General features: G+C 45.6%; 1 protein-coding gene across 3 annotated transcripts in view; it reads left to right on the plus strand.

Annotated features, from left to right (window-relative positions):
• Positions 7,540-23,919, plus strand: part of SHB (SH2 domain containing adaptor protein B) — a 72,034-nt gene continuing 55,654 nt past the window's right edge. Inside the window, exon 1 of one of the 3 annotated variants that reach the window (XM_021380149.1) lies at positions 7,540-8,180. In XM_021380149.1, the coding sequence (XP_021235824.1) occupies positions 7,623-8,180 (558 nt within the window). In that variant the 5' untranslated portion in view covers positions 7,540-7,622. The remainder of the gene's footprint in view (positions 8,181-23,919) is intronic. The other 2 variants (XR_002433283.1, XM_021380148.1) reach the window with 2 other exon arrangements.

Consider the following 23,919-nt stretch of genomic DNA (forward strand, 5'->3'; position numbering starts at 1 on the left):
GATATATGTTTTCCTGGTCCTCTCAGTATCCCTCCCTGGCTGACATACAAGTTATTGGATTTCAAATCCAGCTTAGCTCAGTACAGGCTACACACGAGCAAGTTGCTGATTTCCCTGGATCAGGCCTTGCTTTTCCATGTGGTCCTTGGAAGACTTCTACTCCATCAGCTGGGTGGTCTGGCCTTGTACAATGGCCTTTTGTTGAAAGAACAACACTGATTAACCTAGTGAATTCATTGCTGTAACATGTTTTGTCCTGTTTCTTCAGGTTTCGTGTCACAATTTCCTTCCTCCTATGGTGCTATGGTGCTATTGCAAAGTGTCTTGACCACCTAATAGTCTAAGTTTCTATTCTTTTCTTTAATCTTAGGAGCACATTTTGATCTTTGAATTCTTTCTCCTCCTTTGTTCTCCCCATGGTTTCTCATTTGTCTCATTGCATCAGAGTACCTTGGATCCACTCCCCTTTTAAATTGTGAGGGAATAGTTCCTGCCTTCTGCATTTCCCTCCAACAACACTGGAGGCTAATGACTACAATTCATTCGCTAAACCATGCAGATGAATGAGAAAATTAACCAACTTCATGTTACTACATACATTTTATGGTGAAACAGAGAGTTAACTGAAAAAATAATGAATACAAATTACAAATGGGAAAATCTATTTCTATCAATAAAATGTTTCAGTGCAAACAATTCATATGTCACAAAGAAAATCTGTATTTTGGCATTAGTGATTACTCTTCACAGTCTCCTGCCTGTGTACTACTGCACTAGATGTTGTCAGAGCTAATATAGTCAGAATTTGGTAGTAAACACATCTCTAGTGGTTTAGAGACTTAGTTGATGTCATGGATTGTCAGTGTCAGTGTTCAGTCTGTGCAGAAGCCATATATCTTTGTTTAGAATTGAAGATGTCAACAAATCTGGTTTCCTTTGCCTCCTTTTTCTCTCTCTCCCTTTTTATTTTCCCCAAGAATTGTAAAGGAGAGGGTGAAGCTCAGGGCAGAACAATGTGGAAGAATGGAGAAAATGCTTTTCTTGCCTTAGCTTTGACTGATGTTACAAAAGGTGTATAGAGGATATAATCAAAATATATCATAGCTGTTTTATCCTAAAACTAGAGACTGGAAAAAAATAATAGTTGGCAATTTTGAGCTACTATTATTTAGTTCTTGTTTCTTTCTGTCATTGGAAGTGTACACTGTCAGATACAGGAAAGACTGGCCCTTGTCACTCCTAGTGTGGTATGAACAGAAGCCTTTTCTACATGAATATTGCATGGGAAAACCAGTATATCAAGGCAAAACACATTCCCATTTGCATTGTAAGCTCAGAAGTGCTCCAGTAGAGATGCTGTGTTGGCTTTTGTAATTCACTGGACTGCTAAGAGTTCTGGTAATTCCTTTTGAAAACAATATAATTAGGAACAGCAAAGTATCTTCAAAACCTGAAGTGCATCTCTTTAATATGAACATGCACAGAGCCCCAGAATCAATGTAAAAAGAAGATTTGGAAAGTGAAGCCATGCCTCACTACTGTTAGAGTTTAATGAAAATGCTAAAGTGATAGATAAAGCATGGCCTGAGTATAGGATGTAGTTAGGCTTTTAAAAGGCTTCTGATACTGTTTCTCACAAGAAACTTATCACGGAATTGAAGTAATGAAGGACTAATAGTAAAATCCTGTGAGAGATTAAAAACTGGTTAAGAGATTGGAAATGAAGTGAATAAATGGCCAATGATTGCTTCTGAAGGGGGTTAACAAGAGCGTGCCTGGGGGATCCCTGTTAAAACTGCTGATGTTTGCTAATAATAACCGTCTGAATACTGAGCTGCCAAAAAACATTGATGACTTAAATTTATGTAGGTTTCTTACAGATAGTGAAGAATTGGAGGATCTCTCAAGAGGTTCTAAGAAAACGAGTTAAGTGAGAAGCACTGACAAAACATATATAGACAAATGCAAAGCAGCAAACAGTGGGAAGACTGTGGAGTAGTACAACAGCTTCAAGTTCAGGGTGAATAATGACATCTCAGTAGGGCAGCCATCAAGCATATCCATCAGGAAAATCCTCCTGTTGTGCCAGCTGAGGCTTTCAGGTCAGAACATATTCTGTCTTATGCAGCATAGGAGCACAGCAGCTGGAGAGCGCATAGAAAGGAGAGCAGATTCATGGATGCACAGAATAATTTTGGTTGGACAGAATCTCCTGAACTCCATTCCAATCTCCCAGTGAAAGCCGGGCCAGTATAAATCTGCAAGTTCAGAGCCTTGTCCAGCTGAGGTCTGAGCTACTCATTATGGAGATCACAGTGCCTCTCTGGGCCCCTGCAGCAGTGCCTGTACTTTTCATCACTTGCAAGAAGTCCCATTACTACCATGAAGATATGTGGAGCACTGAGCCTCAGAGCAGAAAACCAGAAATTCTGAGATTATTGCACATTGCAACACAAACAGGGAAAAAAATCCTTGCAACAAAATGACTGTTTATCCAGCTGAGCCAGCTAATGCTCAGCCTCACAGGCTGAATGAAGGTCTCAGACAGATTTTACAATCCATGAAGAACTTTCTGCTGCTGCAGCTACATCTCTGTCAGACCTAATCATTTTCTGATGGGTTGCTGGTGTTGGAAAGCTCAATTCCTGTGATTCCAGACTGCCCACATCCAAAGCAAACCTATGATGTATCCCATATTGTTCTCCTGGGCCAGAAATCTTCAGAACACCTGCAAATGCACGGTGTCCTAATGCTAGCTGGCTTTATGAGCAGTTCTTTCTACAGTGCAACTGCAAGTGACAGAAAAACTTCAAAATCTGACCTTGTCCACAAGATAAAAGTAAAGATAATTGGACATGAACTACACTGGCTCTTGGGAGGAAAGAGATTATCTGAAAGGAAAAATGTGAGAGGAAAAGCAACTCCCTTTCTTTTCCTGCAGTAAGACAGTGTGACAATCAGCTGGGCTTCAGTAACCAAAACTGATTCCAGCATGAGCACTCCCACCTACTCAGAAGTGAACTAGTTGCTCTAGGTGGTCACTTTGGAAAGCTGAAAAGCCAGATTTTAACATTTAGCCACATACATACACAGAAAGGAAAATATTTAGTTGAATGCTAGTGATTTTTGCCTAGCCCAAAGCTGCAAAAAATAGAATAATTTCCTACTTTCTATCCCTCTTGTGAGAATTCCAGTTTGAAGAGCTAATCAATACAGAAAAATGTTGGACTTGTTTTCTTAGAGAACTGTGAAATAATATATAGCAACACTGCTTGTATGCTTATTAATCCAGAAAGTTATTTGCTATGTATGGCACTTGCTTCTCTTTCCTCTTTATCTTAATTTGAAATGCAATTAAAATATACAGCAATACTTATTACACATTGAAACCAGACGCACGAGGGGAAATGTCTTGTAAATTCCCAAGAATTTGCTCCTTAACTTCAAAATTTAACTAAATAAATATAATTAGCAGTGTGCACACTCAGCACAAATGCAAAATAATATATGCTTGCATGTAATAATATGTATGTATCAAATGCCAGCTCTTCTTTTGATCTTGTTGGTAATAAGAATCTCAGTATTACTCATTCTCTAAGTTGGAGCAAATTACAAACCTCTCCTGGTGCTTCTACTTCAAGAGATGAAGAACTAAACAGGAGTAGAACTACTGACCCTTCTTTCTCATATCAGGCTTTAAAAAAAAAAAAAAAAATGGCCAGAAACTAACCAGCCAGAATTCGTAATGCCATTCCAAGCTCTGAAAAAAGGAAGCCTGGTTCCTCCACAGATCCGTGTGTCACAGAGCAGAGATCAGTAGTGCTGCAGGTGCACCTGCATGAACATGGGCCTGGAAAGCAGCCAGGGGTGCTGTGGTCCTTACAGGCTCAGGTTGGTGCAAGCTTGAGGCTGGTTTGTTCAACAGGTGATTGAAAATTAATCTTATTTTTCTACTGTGCTGTCTTGCAGATACTTCTACTTTCATTTATGCCAGTTAGCACTCAGGTTGGGCTTTTCCTGGGCTTACCCAGTGTCCCTGTCTTTCCTATTTTCACACACTGATGAGATTTGAAGGTAAATTAGGAGAAGCGCTGGAGTACTAGATAAGCTGCCCTGCACTAGTAGCATTTTGCTCACCTATCTGTCTGCAAAGGCAATGTTTAAAAGGCAGTTCTTTATACATCCATAAGAGATGGCTGTGGGACTGAGCTTGGGGTACTCCTGGGGCCTTCCTGCCTTTCCCATGCCCCCATACTGGAGCCAAATTCTTGTTGGAAAGACTGGCAGAACAGGAATTAGGGAGTAATTAGGGAGCTAGTTTTCTGAGCAATGAGGTCCTTGGAGTTTATAGCAACTGAAGCTCGTCTCCCTTCAGGACAGAAACACTTGCATAAGGGCCATTCCTAGAAATAGCAGTTCTGGGAGCTTTGCAGCCCTCTGAAGGACCCTGGCTTTCACCAGAAGCTGGACACTTTTCAGGGTTCATTCCAGTCAGGAAGGCTGCTCTATGAAAAACTACAGTCATTTTAACCCTGCATTGGCAATGGAGGAACTCTGCTCTCAGGAGGTCACTATACAACATACAGGCTTACCCTGAGCAAAGTGACCAAACCCAAGAAATCTCCTGGCATTCAAAAGAGAATGAAGCTTACCATGCTGTGCAAATGTGCCAAGAACAAGGTTAAAATGTCCCATAAAATCCAGAGGAAAAATTCATGTGAAAGTCTAATCCATCTCTAATGAAGTCATGAACAAAACTGACTTTGTTCTGCCTTCAGAAATCATGACTGGAGGTGGGTGTGCCAAATGTATTACAGGCATGACTCTGAGGTTGGACTTTAACAATGAAAAAATGCAAGCAGGGCACTACACAGCTGACTTGTAATCCCATGCAGATACGATTGTCTCTCCTCTCCCCCTTTATGGATGTAAAGTACAAAGAAAAAAGAGAGACCAAGTGATTAACAGCAATAGTGTAAAACACGACTAGCCTGACATCTTCTCCCTGCATAACATTGCCTTTCCCATCTTTGGAAGGGGATCAAGCCACCCTTCTGTGCAGAAAGTTAAGACCTCTGTGCTAAGTACTTGTCCATGGCTCCTCATCAGACTGGGAAAGTCTTCCTCAGAGCTTCGTCCTCTATCAAAAGAACAGAAATCCTGAGCTGCAGATCCCCCAGCTTGTCCATCACTCTGCATTCTTGAACTTGGTAAAGCAACCGGGAGATAGTCCTTCATGTGAAAGTATGGGTCTGAAAACCCTGTCATAAACTTGATTTGAGTTGAAGAGACGATAATGGTGATCCCAAAAGGAGGAAAAGAACAAACTTCTTAGTGCTTGTGTCAGAATCCTGGCTGATGGAAGCCTCCCAAAGATGTAATTGGTGGGGACTTCTTCACCATTTTGTAAACTGAATCCTACATGTGAAGTGCAGGCTGAACAGATGAACAATGATAGCCTCCTGTCCCAGATTAGTTCCCACAACTGAACAATTGAACTGCCAGACTAGGTCCCACCTGGTGAGTTTTTTGATCTTCTTTCTTGTTGCAGAGGCCATAGATGGGCTAGGGGGATCAGCCTAAGGATGTTCATAACTCCACTTGAACATCCATTCAGAACCTCCAGCTTTCTTCAAGACCAGACCAAATAATTACAGTGATAGGTACTAAAAATGAAGATGCACAGCAATTCAGAAGAAAACTCAGGAGAACCTGCTATTGTCTGGGCAAATAGAGAAAGATACAACAAGGAATATCAACTGGTCACAACAACAGCGGCCCAGATGAGAAACCCTCCTGGCAATAAACCCCCTTGGCAGTATGACTCACGCAGAGATCATCTTCAACTCACTGTACCACATGTATAGGAACACACCTGGGAGAGGCATGTGCTGACAAACAACACTGCATCCCTAGCCAGCAGCAGGGCCTGGTGCCCTTCCCTGGGGATGTGGTCAAAGACCCCTGTCTCATGGAAGGGAACAGCACACACAGGCAGTGGGGTTGTGAGGTCACAGCTCAAAGTGAGGAAAGTGGCAGGAGGGCACAACCTTGGCTGCAGGCCTACGGCTTCTCCAGACGGAGGCTCCAGCGCCTCAGCCCAGCTGGGAGAGGAAGAGGGCCCATGCCTCCTACCTCCTCGTGGTCGGGGATGAGGACCCCCAGAGGGACACTGCTGGTACTGCTGGCAATATTGGTGGTGGCCACAAGGGCCAGCTGTACCCCAGAGTGCATCAGGGCCAGCACTGCCAGCTGAGCAAGGGAAGGGATTGTTCCGCTCTGCACTGTGCTCTCACCTTGAGCACTGGGTGCATTTTGGGTGCCATAATGTAAGAACATAAAACTGTTAAAGAGCATACCAAGGGGGGTTACAAAGATGGTGAAGGAGAAGCTGTGGCTCTTTTGTTTGTTCAATGCAGAGCAGAGCAGGCTGACGTGAGCCCTCATGGCTGCTGCAGCTCCTCACAGGGAGTGGAGGGCAGCGCTGAGGTCTGCTCTCTGGTGACAGCGACAGGGCCTAAGGGAATGGCATGGAGCTGTGTCAGGGGAGGGGCAGGTGGGGGTTAAGGGAAGGGTCTGCACCGGAGGGCGGTGGGCACAGAACTCCCCAGTGCCGGAGTTCAAGGAGCATTTGGACACCACTTCAGACATGGGATTTGGATTTTGGGTAGAGCTGTGTGGAGTCATGCTACAAGAAGACATTGAGGCCCCGGAGTGTGTCCAGAGAAGGGCAACGAAGTTGTGAAGAGTCTAGGAGAACAAGTCTTAAGAGGAGTGGTTGAGAGAATAGGGATTGTTCAGTCTGGAGAAGATGAGGCTCAGGGGCGACCTTATTGCTCTCTACAACTCCTGAAAAGAGGTTGTGGTGAGGTAGGGGTCAGCCTCTTCTCCCAGGTAACAGTGATAGGACAAGAGGAAATAGCCTCAAGTTGCACCAGGGGAAGTTCAGGTTGGATACTAGGAAACATTTCTCCTCAGAAGGAGTGGTGAGGCACTGGAATAGGCTACCCAGAGAGCTGGTGGAGTCACTGTCCCCGGGGGTGTTTAAGAACCGTGTGGATGTGGCATTGAGGGACATAGGTAGTGAGCATGGTGGGGATGGGTGGACTCGGTGATCTCAGAAGCCTTTTCCTTAATATTTCTATGATTCTGTGACCCTTATGAGTCCCTTCCAAATGGGAATATTCGGTGATTCTCCAGTGATGATAACGCTGGAAGCAACGCCCGTCCCATCCCGCTCAGGGTCAGCGCCGCTCCGCGGCCGCGCTCCTCCCAAGAGCTCGGGCACCCCGCCCCGCCCCTCCTCGCCCGTCCCCTGCTGCCCCGCCCCGCGCAGCCGCGTCCCCCGCCCCGCTGCGTGCTGAGGTCAGGCCGGGCCGAGGTGCAGGCGCGGCGGCGGCGCTCGCGAGAGTGGAGCTGCGGTGCGGCCGGGAGCGGCTGCGTGCCGGGGGGATCCGGGGCGTCTCGGTGGCGGGGGAGCCGCCGGTGCGTGGAGCGGAGCGGGGCGGCTGGCCCGCCCGCCCCGCCGCCCAGCTGCTCCATGCGGGCGGCGGCGAGCGGGGCCGGCGCGCAGGGCGGCGGGGGCAGCGCTAGGCGCTGAGGGGCCGCGGCCGGCGGGGACGATGGCTAAATGGCTGAATAAGTACTTCAGCCTGGGCAACAACAAGACCAAGAGTCCCCCGCAGCCTCCGCGGCCCGACTATAGGGAGAAGCGCAACGGTGCCGGCGGCGCGCCCCGCCCCGACGGGCCGCCGCACTTCCACCGCCACCAGCACCACACTTCGCCCGGCTTCCCGCACCGCCACCTGCGCGACGACACCAGCGAGCTGCTCCGCGCCTACCGCGCGCAGAAGGACCGCGACTTCGAGGACCCCTACAGTGGGCCCGGCTCCTCCTTGCGCAAGCTGCGCGCCCTGTGCCGGCCCGAGCCCTGCGCGCTCGACGAGCCGGGCCCGGCCGCCCCCCGCGCCTTCTCCTCCGCCTCGTGCGGTGCCGCCGCTTCCGCGCCCGCCGGCTCCCCGCTGCTCGCCCGCAGCCAGAGCGAGCGGCGGCCCGGCACGCCGCCTGAGGTGCGCTACATCTCCCCCCGGCACCGCTTGATCCGCGTGGAGATCGGCGACGGCGGCAAGTTCGGCCGCGGCAGAGAGCAGCTGGCGGCCTCCGCGCCCGCCAAGGAGAAGGTGAGCGCCAAGCCCGGCCCTGCCCTCCGGGGCCGGGTGTGGGAACGGGGCCGGGGTGGCGTTCGTCTCGGTGAGGTGCTGGGATGGAGGAGGCCCTTGTGCATGGTGCAGATCGTTGTGTGCAGGGCTGGCGCCTCGTTGGCGGTGCCCGTGGGAGCCTACCCCGCTGAAAAGCGCTGGGGCATGTCATTGAGTCATGGAATCACTAAGATTGGAAAAGACCTCTGAGATCACCGAGTCCAACCACCAGCCCACCCCCACTATGCCTGCTAACCACATCCACGTGCCTCTTAAAAACCTCCGGCGGCAGTGACTCTACCACGTCCCTGGGCAGCCTGTGCCAGTGCCTCACCACTCTGAGAAGCAGTTTTTCCTAATATCCAACCTGAAACCTGTTTTCTGCTGGTACTCTGGTTTATCTCAGAGTAGATGTGGAACATGGAGTGTGCTGCCCGTTCCTGGAGTGTGCTGGGATTACAATTGCGCTGTATCAGCTCAGCTCCTGAAGTGACAGCAGGCCTGGGCCAAAGGCACTTGAGGGCTGCTTGGCCTACTGGTGCTGCAGTGTGAGTGGCAGGGATTGTGTCCAGTGTGCTGGTGGTGGTGATGGCTTTTACTTCCTCTCTTGTCTCCTGCACTCACAGCCCCTTGACAGTTTTGCTCAGGACAGGCTGTGTACCAGCACTGTGCTTGTTTTGGCACATGGTCAGATCTCAAGAGCAGGGTACAGGCTGTTCTACAGTCTGCATGAGAAGCAACTGTATACAACATTGGAAGAGGTTTTCTTTATGTGTGAATAATCCCCTGCAAATCTGTGTACTTTAGTGCTTGCTACAGGCTTTGGCTGTAACTGCTAGAGGAGGCGTGTGCCACTCTGCAGGGCAGTATCTGCTCATCAGCCAGACTTCTTACACCTGTATCTAACATACATTTAAAGGAAGAATTTATATAAAAACAACAGTACACTCCTTGCTTTTACTGGAAAAATTGTTGCCCTCTAAATACTTCACCTCCTTGTTCACTGCTGAAGGTGAAGTTGTTCAAAGTCCTGTGTTACAACAGCATAATGCTTCCCTACACATCTGTGTCTCCAGCTGACAGCTGAAGCAAGCTCTGCCTGGCTTGGCTGCAAATGCGCTCCTGTATTTCAGTGGTGGTTCTCTACAGATATTTACAAAAAACACTGTAGAAACAGTGCTGGGAAGGTTCCAGGCTCAGGAACCTTCCCTCTGCTCTTCCTGTAAGTACAGTTTTTTTGTTGGTTTCTTTTTGTGTATGTGTTGGAAGTCAATTTTTCTGCAGTTTGTAAATTGGCTTGTGAAACTTCAGAGTAATAGTCTCATCACAGGAATTCTAAGTATGTGCTGAAGTTACCAATTTAAATGAACTATGGGTGCATGTTCAAGTATGTAACAGGATTGAATTGAGTGGTAATGTATTTCCATGACAGCTTGATAAATTGTATCCTGTCCAGGTGGAATTCCCACTATATCTGCTTGTCATGATGATGACAGGAGATTAAAACACTAGCATTTATTACATAGTCTGTCATTTTACACGTAGCTCCTGACTGGAAGCAACTTCTTTCTCGGAAGTGAATCATCATTAAAGTTACAGTCTCAGTATATTCGCTCTTCTGTCAATTACCTGCGTTCAGACCAAGCTCTCAGGCAAATACTTTCAACAGTCTCGTGCTGTAGGGAAAATAACTGCTTGGGGCAAAATGATTCCAAGTGCAACTGCTGCTCTTCTTACGTAGGGCAGGATTTACTACTATTATCTTTGTATTTGAGGCCCACTGACACAATTTGCAAAATGGAAATGACATGTTTCAAGTAACCCTCCTTGGTAGCTTCTGCGATTATAAGTGTGTGCTGCTGGTTCTGAAATTTGCTTTGAATGAGCAGTCTGCACTTTTGTGAGATAGGATGATTCCCCAGAAATACAGAATACTCATGCAACAACCACATTCCTTCTGGTTTTGAGAGAGAGAAGTATATGTGACAAGCAGGAAGCCTTAGCTTTCTGAAGAGGCAGGTGTGTTCATCCTCACCTTGCCGCAAGTTTTTTCTCATGTTCAGGTGGAACTTTCTGTGTTCCTGTTTGAGCTCATTGCCCTTTGTCCTGTTGCTGGGCTGAAAAGAGCCTGCCCCCCATTGTCTTGACTCATTCCCATTAGATATTGATAAACATTAATAAGATCTTCTCTCAGTCTTCTCCAGACTAAACAGTCCCAGGTCTTTTCACCTTTCCTCAGAAGGGAGATGCTCCAGGCCCTTTATCATCTTTGTAGTCCTCCACTGGACTCTCCCTAGAAGTCCCCTGTCTTTCTTGAACAGGGGAGCCCGGAACTGGCCACAGTGCTCCAGAAGAGGCCTCACCAGGGCAGAGCAGAGTGGGAGGATCACCTCCCTTGACCTGCTGGCTCTACTCTTTGTAATACACCCCAGGACACTATTGGCCTTCTTGGTCACAGGGGTGCACTTCTGGCTCATGGCCAGCCTGTTGTTCATCAGGACACCCAGGTCCTTCTCTGCAGAGTTCCTAACCTGTTCTGATGCATGGAGTCATTTGTTTCTGGCTGTGGGATTCTGCACTTGCTCTTGTTAAAGCTCATAAGATTCCTTTCCACTGAACTCACTAGTCTGTCCAGGTCTTGTTCAATGGCAGCACAGTCTTCTTGTGTGTCAGTCACTCCTCCTGGCTTTGTATCATCAGCAAACTTGCTGAGGGTGCATTCTTTCCCTTCGTCCTGGTCATTGATGAAGATGCTGAACAAGACAGGACACAGTACTGACCCCTGGGGAGCACCGCTAGTTACAGGCCTCCAACCAGACTCTGTGCTACTGATTACAGCATTCTGAGCTTTACCAGTCAGCCAGTTCTCAATCTTCCTCACTGTCCACTGATCTGTCTCACAATTCCTAAGCTTACCTTACAAGAGTGTTATGGGAGATAGTATTGCAAGCCTTGCTGAAGTCAAGATACACAACATCGGCTGCTCTCCCCTTATCTACCCAGATAGTCATGACTTCCTAGAAGGCTACTAGTTTGGTCAAGCATGATTTCCCCTTGGTGAATCCATGTTGACTACTCCTGACAACCTCCCTTTCTTCCTCTCGCTTGGAAGATGATATCCAGAACAAGCTGTTTCCCAGGGATGGAGATGAGGCTGGCTGGTCTGTATTTTCCCTGGTTCTTCTTGACCTTTTTGAAGACTGGAGTGACACTGGCTTTCCTCCGGTACTTGGGCACCTCTGCTGTTCTCCATGACCTTCCAAAGATAATAGAAAGTGTCTTGAGTCTTTTTGTCAGCTCCCTAAGCACTTGTGAATGCATCCCATTGGAGTTCATGCATTTGCATGTCTTGAGTTTGCCTAGACAACCTCTGACCAGATCCTACTTGACCAATGGGAGTAGCATAGCTTAAGTATGTATATTATGAATGAAAGAAAATAAAATTGCTATATAGGTCTCTTATCACAGTAAGATATTAGTGTTTAATAATCCAGGAGTGTTCACTGAAGTCTTGTGGTCTGTTTCAGCACCTCTAATCTTTGTTCTTCTTCTTTTTGAATGTACAAAGGTAATACTCTGCTTTCTTTTACAGAGAACTATGGTTTGCTGCAAATTCAGTGAGTGGTTTTTCAAACTTTGTTTCTGATGTCTGGGTAGAACTCTGTATGTTAACCTTGTGAGGGATTCTGGAATGGGTAGGAGATCCAGGAAAATATCTGTTCAGTGTGATTGCATGTAAAGGATAAATGGTAAAGTGTAAATAACAACAGACTAGATAGTATAAATTCATGGGAAAATGATCAACCAGATACACTGAGTAGTAGAATAGATACTAAAAGTAATGGCAGGCCTGGTTGCATCTGGCAAGATTGCAGACATAGGTTGTAAAAGTAACCACAGAGGTGTAACTCATCTGGGGCTCAAGAGCCTTTGATAAGAAGAGGTAAGAATGCTGACCAAAGACAGATTGGTAGCAGGCCATGCACCTGTAATAGTGAGGTGAGCAACCTTCACAAGAAATACACAAGGAAGGGAGTCACCGTTGCCAGATATCTTTGAATTCAGACTTGGTGGACTTCTCTACCTAGGTAGTACAATCAGGCAGGTTTGGGCACTTTAGCAGTGATGTGTCTCTGAAAGGAAGGGAGATCAGGCTAGGTTTGTGGCAGATTCATCTCAGTTCCTCCAGTATGGATGATAACCTGTTGGTGAGGAGTGAACTGAAGTCCTCCTAAGTGACTCTTTTTTCTGGTGTAAATCCATGAAAGTAGTAATACTTAGGGATATAAAAGGTTGTTTTGTATATTTTCTTACTTAAATACTTACCTATCTGGCTTTGGAGCTGAAGAACTATTCAGACAGCACCTGCATTACTCTCCATTGCCGTAAGTTCTTAGTGTTTAAGAGGTGGAGCTGTAGTATGCTTGTCTTGTAAAAGATGATTATTTCATAATGAGCAACATTTTGCCTTCTCTGTGTGCCACAGAGACAGAACCATGCAGCAGATCTAGATACTTTGCGCGGGAGACACCGCAAGTTGTAAGATCCATTTCTGCAGAAGTGACTATAACTGATCCTCTAGAAAATAGCTCTGCCTGTGCAGAGCTGATCCTGTGAGAGAGTCTGCAAATGTTGTGTGGCAGCAGTCAGGCAGGAAACCATTCAAGGCAGTATAGCTGCTGACTTGATTTCCAGAGGTCTGAAGGCTTATGTGAATCCTGCATTTGTGTAGGAAGGGAGAACTTAGTTTCCATGGAATCTACCTCAGAAGTGTGTGGTGCAGAGGCTGAATGCTAGCTAAGTGTGAGGGCTAAAGCCATATTTTGCATGAAACAACTGCCTTTCTTATATTGCAGTAGAGTATGGAAATGCTGTTTGAGCTTTCCAATATTAACATCTGTGTATGATTAAAACCTTTTAGTAAATGTTGAGAATATGTTTGTCTTATTTTTGTATCCAGAAGGTCTAAGCTGTATTTGGCCTTGCAAGTGGGAACAAGTCGGGTGTATTTAACAGAATCTTACAGCTGGTATTTCAAGATACCTAAGCAGTATTAGTTTTATTTATTTCCAGGTATATACTTTTTAGAGCTTCTAAGTTACAGATGAGACTCTGCTGCATTCCTGTGTTCAATCCATTGTGTCAGGCTGTCGGGCTGCCCTTCTTTCCAACTGGGCATACTCTGAAACATACGTTGTCTCCTCATGTGGTACCTATTGCCATGTGGCTCTGACATTAAGCCACAGGTCTGAAGAGGAAGATGCTGGTGGCTCCTGGTCTTGTGAACCTTCAAGAGTGGCTTGTGCAAGGCCATACAAGCTGTATTTTTTTCCACACATCTCAGGATGCTGTGGCAGTAAGGATCTGCTAGAAGTGGATTCTTCCAGAAATCTGAGTGTCATGATCAAGGGATTATCAAAGTATTATGGTAGGATACTTAGTTGTTACCTGAACCTGTGGAGTGCTAGAGGTTTTAGGTCTGTTCCAGGTGTTGTGGTAGCCTGTTTGGTTAGAATTAGGCCTGGCTCCTGCATTCTGTTGCACAGCTGGGAACCATCTCAGCTCTGGAAATGATCTGGATTTTTATACTCTTGGACAAAGAGAATTGAAGCAGAAAAAAGACTAGCTGAGGGGAGTTTGAAGCTGTTTGAAACATGGAGATGGGAGAAGGGTGTGGTGATCTTCTGAAAGAATGTGTTTTGTATACCTTTGCAGTTAACAGATCCGAAACACTGAAAGCTCCTCAGTTACTTGATTCAAACAAAATGACTGACTTGCCCTTTTTCTGAACTCATTTTTTAATAATCTACTGGGAGACTGTACCTGTACATGTTCCATGTGACCTCATTCTGAAAAAGGCTAATGTTCCAGCAGGAGACCTCTGTCCAGTTTTCACCCCCTACTGTGTAACCTCAGTAGCTAACCTCATATACATTAGCTACCTGATGTATATGAACCATGCTCACCTGGTGCCCAGAAAGCAGAAACGCATGCCTGTAGTGCATGCGTGCTCTCTTGCTTCATAAGGAAGCATGCAAGACTCGTGTATATGCTGGGCTGTTATTCCAAGTCCAGTATGTCTTGTCTGGTCCTGGAGATAGTGGTTCTGAGTTGTCATGGGTTTAATTTCTGCACTCATGAAATGAGACAAACAGTTTATTCCTTTTGGACTGAGAGTATGAGACAGAATATTAATTAGGAGGTTGAGGCTGCAAGTTCTAGGCAGAAACTCAGACAAAATTGTTTTCTAAAACTGCTTGTGTCTCTCTTTCCTAGAAATGTCCAGTGTAAGCTTTTTGATTGCATCTTTAATCACAGACAGTTCAGTCTTGATGTCTTGTTCCTATGCTCTTACCAGACAACAGGAGTTAGCATGTGTGCTTTTCTGTTTCTCCAGGCTCATCCTGTGGCCTGAGAGGTGGCCAGTATGTGTTCTGGAGCAGTTTGTCTGCATTTGGTGCTTTGTCTCTCCATCTGTATTTTCAAATGGTTACCAAAATAAATGAAGTTGGCGCCAGGGTCTCATCCTTTGTTGCAGGAGACACAATTATAGAATAGACTAGGTTGGAAGGAATATCTTAAGGACATCCAGTCCAACTGTACTCCTGCTGGAGTACTGCAGGAGGCTGCTTTGCACCCTCCCTTCGGGTATTTGTATACATTAATGTGGTCTTCCCTGAGCCTTTTCTCTTCCAGGCTGAATGGTTTCTTAGTCATAGACATACTGGAGAGGGTCCAGCAAAGGGCCACCAAGATGACTATTTTCTGCTGGGGAGCCTAGAACTGGACACAGTGCTCCAAAAGTGGCCTCAACAGGCCTGAGTGGAAAGGAGGACTCATCTCTCTTGTCCTGTTGGCAGTACTTTGCTTCATGCAGCTCAGGATGTTATTAGCCTCCTTTGTGGCAAGGACACTTTGCTGGTTGGTGTTCAATTTCATGTCCACGAAGATCCTCCTCTGCCAAATCTTTTTTCACCTGGGTGCTTCCAAGCAGGTCTTGGCACCTGGGGCTGTTCCTTCTCAGGTGCGGAACTTGGAGCATCTCCTTGTTGAACTTCATGTTTTTCCTGTCAGCGCATTTCTCCAGCCTGTTGAGGTCCCTCCTGTGCTGCCAGAGAGGATGGCACCACAGCTCTCTGGTATACCAGCCACTCCTCCCAGCTGAATCTGCAGACTTGCTGAGGATATACTGCCCCATCATCCAGATCATTAATGGAGATGTTAGAACTGGACCCAGCACTGACCCTGGCCATAAGCCATTCTTAGTGACCTGTAGCTAGGCATAGTGCTACTGATCACCGTTGTCTGGGCTTGACCATTCACTTCACTTTTGGCTCATCCAGTTCTTCATCAGCTTCTTCATGAGAATCTTACTGAAGGCAGTGTCAGAGGTCTTACTGAAGTCTAGGCAGATAATATTCACTGTTCTCCTTGCTTTCTAGGCCAGTCATTTTGACTTCTTGGCCATAGTATTTTATTTCTAGCTGAAAATACAGCAGAACCACTCACAGCTGCTGTGGCCCGCAAGCACTCGGGATGCTTTCTCTGGAGGAATGGAAGCCAGCATAACATGAATAGCTTGTTAATCTTTAATTCTTTAAAAAATATCTGTGGTCTGGTTGGCTTGAGTGAAAAACACTGGCTGAACAGCTTTTTGTTTTTTGTAGCTGGATTCCAGACTTTGAAGTCAAACAGTAACGCTTGTGTTTCCTCCATGTTATTTTGCAAAAGTACCTGATATTGGATTACTGGTGACTACAGTAATTTTGAAAGTATTGAAACATTTCATAGGCTTCACATATGGAAAGGGAGTGATAGTGACGACTGAGGGGCTTCAGCTGCTTACAGTTTATTATGTGATAGTTATTAAGGACTGTGCACTAAATGCTGCTGAGGTACTACAGGTGGAGCATCTTTGAAAGACTACTAAGAGCTCTGATCTTCTGAGATGTTTCAGGATGCGTTTTGATCTTATGTGGTTTTTGTTTTGTTTTGCAGTTATTTCTGTTTTGTTTTGTTTTTAAATAGAGCTACTCTTCAAAGAAAAGTCACAACAGTGTGACACAGTTTTAAAGATCCAGCATGCGCTGTCTGAATGAGATAAGAATGGCCCAGAGCTGTGTTACCTACTCTGTGTGTAGTTTCTATGCACTGACATTGTAGAGGTTGCTAAGTGCTGCATTGCAGTGGATTCTCCTCAGGTGATGTTTTAGTGTCTGTTTCTTTAAGTGAAGTAGAAAGCAGAAAGGTCCAGCTTGCTCCTCTCTTGTCTCCCATCTTCTGATGTGTCTGCATTAAATAAATAACCTGGTTAGCCACAGTGCTTGACGCAATTGTCCAGCAGTCAGTGTAAAACTTGAAATTCATCTGAGAAGCTGTTCTGTGGCTAACATACACGCAAAAGCAATGCAAAGTTACTAGGACTGCAGCATCAATCAGTGAAGAAGGCAAGCTGGATGATTCGCCAAATCCTGGAAAAAAAATTTGTACTGGGAGGATTAGACAAATAACTTGAAGGTGGATAAGGATCAATAAGGAACCAGGCACAGTTTGTGTTGGACCTGGGAGCTGCGACACCGCTGTGTCCCAGCAGGATGGCTAGCTGAGGCTGACCTGAACACCAAGAGGGAAAAGATCTGCCATGAGATTGAGGAGCTGGAGTGCAGCCTGCAACTTGACGTGGCCAGTATCGATGTGGTTGTGTTGGACTCCAGGCTCAGTTTGGATGATGCTGAAGGTGACAACTCAGATGCCCATGCAGAAATGGAGGTGGAAAGAGAAGAGAACACTCATGTTGATAATCTTGAAAGTAGCCTGCAGGAAGATCCAGAAACGTGTCTGCAGATGAACCATGTGTATCAGGAAGTTATCCAGGAAAAGACTGATGAAGTAGAGCTTCTGACTGCACTAAACAAAGAACAGTAGAAGGAAATCTTATGTGAACTTGATGGCAGAAAAACAGCAAAGATGGGAGATGGTAGGAATTTACCATCAAACATATTTCTGGGCCATTTTATGAAGCCATACTTCAAGGGTAAAACAACAGGAATTGGCCTTCCTTCCAATGAAGATGCCAAGGAAAAGGCAGCTCAGGGCATGAAATCCTTTGAACAACTGCTATCAACAAAATGGAAAAGCAGAGAGAAGATGTTATTGCAGAAGTCAGTTGTAAGTGACTGCTTGCAGTGCCTGCTACAGCCAAAGTTACTGAAGTTGAGTTACTCAAATCAGAAACTGGGAAAAGTCAAGACTGAAAAGGAGAAACAGATCTTAGAAAAGCAAATCAAAGAAGTGGAATGGGAATTAGAGGCAATTAACCAATTTCCAGAAAGTGACTTGTTAGGAAACAGATTTGATGAGCATGACTGGGAGAAGATTTAAAGCATTAATTTGATGGACAGCGTAGCTCAGAAGAACTGAGGAAGTTTTGACAAAACTGGGAGCATCCAAGTGCTGCCATTTACCCTGGAGGATGTGAGAAGAGTGTTGAGAGGAAACACATGCTTTCAGAGGAAACTTCAGTCAAAGCTAGTAATGTCTTCTGCTACAACTTTAACAAAGATGTCTGGAGTTGGTACATCTGCTGCTGAGAAGCATAGGGGGCTGTGGAGCACCACGGGGAAATGTAGCGATAAGCAGGACTAACGCAATGGAAACAGCGTTACAAAAGGTGGAAGGAAAATACAGCGCTCACCCGGATCGGAAGATTTGGGGCTCGCAGGAAAAGGCTTCCACCAAGGAGGGATCTCCAGGCAGAGATCCTTCCTCAGGGGCAGTCAGCCCTTAAATGAGACCTAAGAGGGGTGCAGCCAGGCTCCACCCCTTCTGGTTGCACAGGTGAATTGCCTTCACCTGTGCTCCCAGGGCTGACTGGGTCTTTCCTCCAGGTGCTCAATCAGTGGTTCAGGCCATGACTCAGCAGTTCCCATACAGGGAAAACTCGTCGCCAAGAGACAACATGTTGGAGTAAAATGAACAGAAAGCTTCTCATGGCAATGACGCCTTGGGTGGGCGACGTGCTATTGCCTTGCACCTTGCAAACTGGGAAGATGGCTTTTTATCAAACAAAAGCTTACTCTGTTCAATAGAAGGTGAAGTCAGTCAGTCTCTCCAGCACTCCCCTGTTCACACTTTTCATTCATCTCTTTCAGATTGACACCAGTGGCTGCATGAAGATCATTGGGGAGAGAAAGGCTGATACAGTGAGGCCTCAGCAGGCTTCCCAAAACTTGGAGACTTCTAAGGATCAGAAGCTATGAGCTGCCAGATGCAGCTAGTTGAGAGCTGCCCAGAGTACTTACTGCAATCTGTCTTGGGAAGAAAAAATTGTCCCCAAGGCATTAGACAAATGCTTTAAATTTTTCCCGCCCACACTCTTGTCATGAAGCTCAAATGGGAAGTTCTAGTGGGGGACTTGGGGAGGTCTTTGGCTGGAGGCTGCACCTTCTGCATAATGCAGCACTGAAAATGAATGGATGGCCAATTTGGCCTGTTCATCATTGTGGTGCTAAGTGTATTGAAAGGTAAATTGATGAGCCTCATAGTCTGAGTTGGCTGAAGTGCAAGTGCACAGGTGTTGTTGAAAAGTTTCTAGCTGGCTTTCAAAGGGTGATGGAGAGCATTGGCAGAAACACAGGTGCTGCTGAGTTGGACTTGCTGTCACTATAGTGCTCTAAAAGGATTCTTTGGATTATGAACAGTGAAACGATACATGAGGCAATACTGGATTTGCAGTGATTTACTGTAGAAATTAAAGACTAGGTTTGCCAGCAAGAAGCAAAGAGCACAATCAGATAACAAATCAGAAAAGTAAAACATTAAGCAGTTGCTAAAACTGAGGTTGATGGGATCTCTCACCTAGGGAGACTAACAGCCAAGTCCATGCTGCATGCCAGCCTCACTCACCTCTGTCAGGACACATCCTTTGCTGGGCAGCCCCTCCAGTCCAGCCACCAAAGGACTACAGTGAGTGATCTCCCAAATACTCGTATGTTCAGGCTGGGAGACCTTTTTGCTCACTGATTAATTCTGTAATCTGTTTTTACCAAGAGAATGGATGTGCTGCATTGGGAGCCTGCCTTGTTTCAGGTTGCTGCACCTAATTTGAATGGAACGGTGTGATCCGTGAAGAGAAACTAGATGGCACATGTTAGAGTGTAAGCAGGTGCACTTGGCACTGAAGTTTGCTGCCATCATTGTGTTCCTGAGAAAATTGGAGGAGAGGGCAGCAGCACATGGGGGATTATTGATCACTGTTGGGCACAAAGTTTGGAGAAGCTTTTTGGCAGCAGGCAACTGTTGCTGGCTTGATGTATTCAGGTTGTGGTGTGATCTAGTGTGTTGGAGGATCCCATGTGCTCCTCATGCTGGAGGGAAGGTGCCAAGGGTCACAAGCTGCTTTGATGGCAGATGGCTGTGAGGTGAGACACCCTGCTTGGGAAGTGGCTATCTGCATGCAGAGCAGTGGGCAGAATGGTGTGGCAGGGCGCTGGCTGTTTCCTTGGCAAGGTGTTAGCCTGGAGATACACCTGGGCTTCTGCGAGCCATTGGGAGGGCTCAGCTCCCTCTCTGCTGCAGAAAAAAAGAGCCCTGCAGCCCTTTTGCAGCTCAGCAGGTTGCTGCCATATAGCTGAGGAATCAGCAAGCTGCAGGTGTCCCTGCAGGGAGATCACTGTACTGGGAGCCTTCCAGGCCCCAGCACTGGCATGTCCTTTACGAACTTACCTTATGTGTTTCACAGTTGGTTTGCATCTTATTTCTGCTGCATAAAGCCACCACTTAATCTTTCTACCTGGTGATTGCTGTGATGATGTGTGCTGAAAAAGCCAGCTGGGGGAGAGAGTGAAGAAACTTATTGCTGCTGGATGCCTTTGCTGATTCAATAGTGATGACTTTGACCTCATTCCAGCAGCTGACAAATGCATGGGGACAGAAGAGAAAGCTGCATGCTGCAAATGCAGTGCTTGCTTCCCCAGTCTCTGTAGATTTTTTGGGTCAGGCAGGGGGCCCTGAAGCATTCCTTTGAAGTTCACCTTGCTTCTGTTAAAAGCCTTAGCTTACCAAAACTTTGAGAGGAATGAATAATGCTAATAGGAGTGGTGAGACTTGTCCCTGTTACACTTCAGTCATTGTAGTTGCATGTTGAGATGGTAACTCTAATAGAAGCTGATCAAACTAATAAATGTAGCAGACAAGGAGAAGGTGTGCTGTTTGACCTCAAACAGTACTAACAGAGTTTGCATAAGGCTAATGTGTCTAGCAGATAGTGAAGGAAAATCATCCTAAAAGATAATGCAGTACTGGGAGTTTGCATGGAGTGCAAAAGAAGGCAGATAAAAGGAGACTTACTGTCCTGCAAGTTCCAACTTAAAATACAGTTGAAAAAAATTAAGCGAAAAATAAGTGATTGATACCATGCATTGCTTGTGAAAAGATTTCTGTAAACTTGAATGAGAGCAGGGTGGGAACCAGGGCAAATGTCCAGAACAGTCTATCAGGGTAGTGCTTGCACCTTCCATCTTCAAGGAAACTGTAATATCTGAATGGAATCCAATACACAGTAACATCATCTGGTGCATATGTCTTCCGTCTGATCTCAAACTGTTGCTGCAGTCTGTCAGTTACACTTGTTTTCTTCATTTGCTTTGTCTCAAATGTAGGTTTCCATGTTACATGTATTAAAATAACATGTAATGTTTTGATGTTTAAAAGGAGGCTGAAGGGAGATCTTGCTGCTCTCTACAACTCACTGAAGGGAGATTGTAGCAAGATGGGGATCATCCTCTTCTCACAGGTAACAGCAACAAGGAGTGTCCTTAAGCTGCACCAGTGGAGGTTCAGGTTGGATATTAGGAAAAACTTCCCAGAAAGAGTGATGAGGTATTGGCACAGGCTGCACAGGGAGGTGGTGGAGTCACCATCCCTAGAGATGTTGAAGATCCATGTGAACGTGGCACTGAGGGATGTGGTTGGTTGGGATGGGCTGATGGCTGAACTTGGTGATCTTTGAGATCTTTCTCAACCGTAATGATTCTATGATTCTGTTACTGATACATATATATAAACATGGCATGTGTATGATATAGCTATAATAATTATGCACTACTTTATATACATAAATGTACATTCTGCTTAGAAAGAGGTCATGGAACTTCCATCTTTAGAGCATTTTAAAACTTGTGTGGGCAATACCCTGAACAGCGAGCCCCGTTGATTTAATTGTCTTCAAAGATCTCGTAGAACCCAAGCCTTTGTTTTTGTGTCTAAGTCAGATGCCCAAAAACTGCTCTGCAGCCTGAGTGCTGCCAGCATGTTAATGTAGTGCATTCCTGTAAGAAGAGTAGTGTAGGATCTAAGATAAGGCTATGTCAAGCTGGGATGTTTTCCCCATTCTGCAGCTGAGTCTTTGCAGCAGGTGAATGTGGACTTATACCAGCTTTGATCTCTTTGGTATGAACTTACTTTCTTCTGCAGAACATAAAGGAATGAATAGGGCTTTGTTCAGATCAAGTGTGTGCAGTTGGGCATGGCTAGGTGAGTCACTGGGGGAGAACGGTATTGTGAGGACTCCAAAGCAAGGCTGAATACTGATCAGCAAGAAGGAGAGAATTGTGCTTGCTTCTGTAGATTGTCCTCTGAACTTCCAGGTGTGTGTGTGTAGCAGTTAAGTACACGTTAATGGTGAAATACTGAGACATTCAACATCCGCTGAGACAACAGCGTTACACAACTTTGTTTCTACAGTTAGGCCACTATAAATCCAGCATCCTTACTGTTGACTGGCAAGACAGATACTATCTTCAGTCTTCTCTTAAGCTGCTCAGATAAGGAAAGAGGTCTGCAGTACAGTTATTTACAGATGCAGCCTTAGGGAGACTTGCGAGGGGTTATGACTGTTCTACTGTAACATGGACGTGGACAGGGAGAATGAGGTTAGGTAGTTTCTTGTGATTTAAAGGGCTTGTAAATGAGAAGGCAGGCACCATAACAGCAGGTGTAGAAACTTAGGTAAGTGGCTTTTAACTGGATTGATGTGAAAGAAGGTCTAGAAAGGAAGGAGGTAAATCTGTTTCATTTTAACCATCAAGTTGTCTAGTGAACTTCTGGTTTACAATCTGATATTGTGGTGATGGCCAGCTTGCCATTGTGTTTGCTTTTATCATTGACAAAATGCCTGTTCTCTATCTTTACAAGCTCCTTTGCTCCCCAGGTTCACTGAGACCGTTCAGGGAGACTTGTGTCTCTAAACATCTTTGTACAAGTCTTGACCAGCAGCGGTGGGGTTTGGCACCTGATCCCCAGCGTTCTTGCAGAGCTGTGGTCAGCATTGCCCATGACAGGAGCGGGGTTTGACTTTTTCTTCTTTTTGCTACATTGTGTGAATGTGATTGTATCCTGTGGCTGAGTGCATCAAGCACTGCTGTAACAGTGGTGGAAGAAATATGAGACCTGACAGCTGAAACAGTGTATGATGGATTCTGGTGACAGACAGGAAAGGGACTGCAATCCACATCTCCCTGGATATGTCACTCTTTCCATAGATGTTACAGCAGAATAGTCCATTAACATGGAAATGGATATAAGCTGTGATTTTGGAACACTTGTGCGTTGTTGCAAGAAATGTGGAAAATTCCGATATAAAAATTCTTATAACAGTAGTGCATGAGATATACATTTATTTGTTGTTGTTGTTGTTTTAGGATTTTTTTAACCTGGTATTCCAAAGGAAGTAAGACACATTAAACTGTGTCTGTCCACCCTTCTGTAACTTTTGGATCTATTGGCAGAAACTGGAAGCTGTATTTTCAAATTTGAAATGGTACAGAATGGCTCAAGGTAGCACCCTTTCCCCACTGAAGGGGAGGCAGACAGAACTCTTTCTAAGCTTTTAGCAGCAGTTTTAGGGCCTGTGTTGCCCTGTATGAAGTAGGGACATATGGCATATGTGCAGCCTGATGTAGTAGGAGGTGCCCCTGCCCACAGCAGAGGGTTGGAACTAGGTGATCTTTAAGATCCTTTCCAACCCAAGCCATTCTGTGATCCTATGTCAGGGAACTGCAGGCAACCAAGGGCATAGGCTGAGGAATATGAGCAGATAAGAGGACAAGAACTGTTGTTAATGTCTCAGATTGTTAGTGATTGGGTTCTGTTAGTGTAAGATGGAGGCTAATGCATTTGCTTCAGATTTGGAAACTGCGAACAGCAGTCTGCTGTGAGAACGGAGGCTTACAGATGGGTGAGTGTTACTAAACACTTTTTTTTTCCAATGCTTTACCATCTCTCCACCCTCTGTCTAAGGGTGCCTGCCTAAATTACTCTCTGTCTAAATTACTGTCTCAGTAATTTAGGAGCTACCTTCCTGAATTTGTGCTCTAGTTACATTTTAGACAAGAAATGCATTTCCCTTTAGAGATCACTGCTATGAATAAGGCCTCCGACTTCTTCCAGGGGCAGAGCTGATAAAGGTCATTCCAGTGTGCAAGATAAGGAGTAGAAGAAATCACCCTGTACGTACACAGCACCATCTGTGGAGCAGCCCCCTAGTATCATGGCCTAAATTTCTGATTCCTCGGAGCAATATGCAGAATCGTTCTTTAATGTTCCTGATCATATGTCACCAGGATGGTGGAGATCCATGTGCTGGCCCTTCTGTGAATTTGAATGTGGACAAATCAATGTGAGAATAAGTTTTCCAAGTCTATGAGCTTTATTTTTGGCGGGG

This window comes from Numida meleagris, chromosome Z (assembly GCF_002078875.1).
Source record: "Numida meleagris isolate 19003 breed g44 Domestic line chromosome Z, NumMel1.0, whole genome shotgun sequence".
NCBI classification, from domain to species: domain Eukaryota; kingdom Metazoa; phylum Chordata; class Aves; order Galliformes; family Numididae; genus Numida; species Numida meleagris.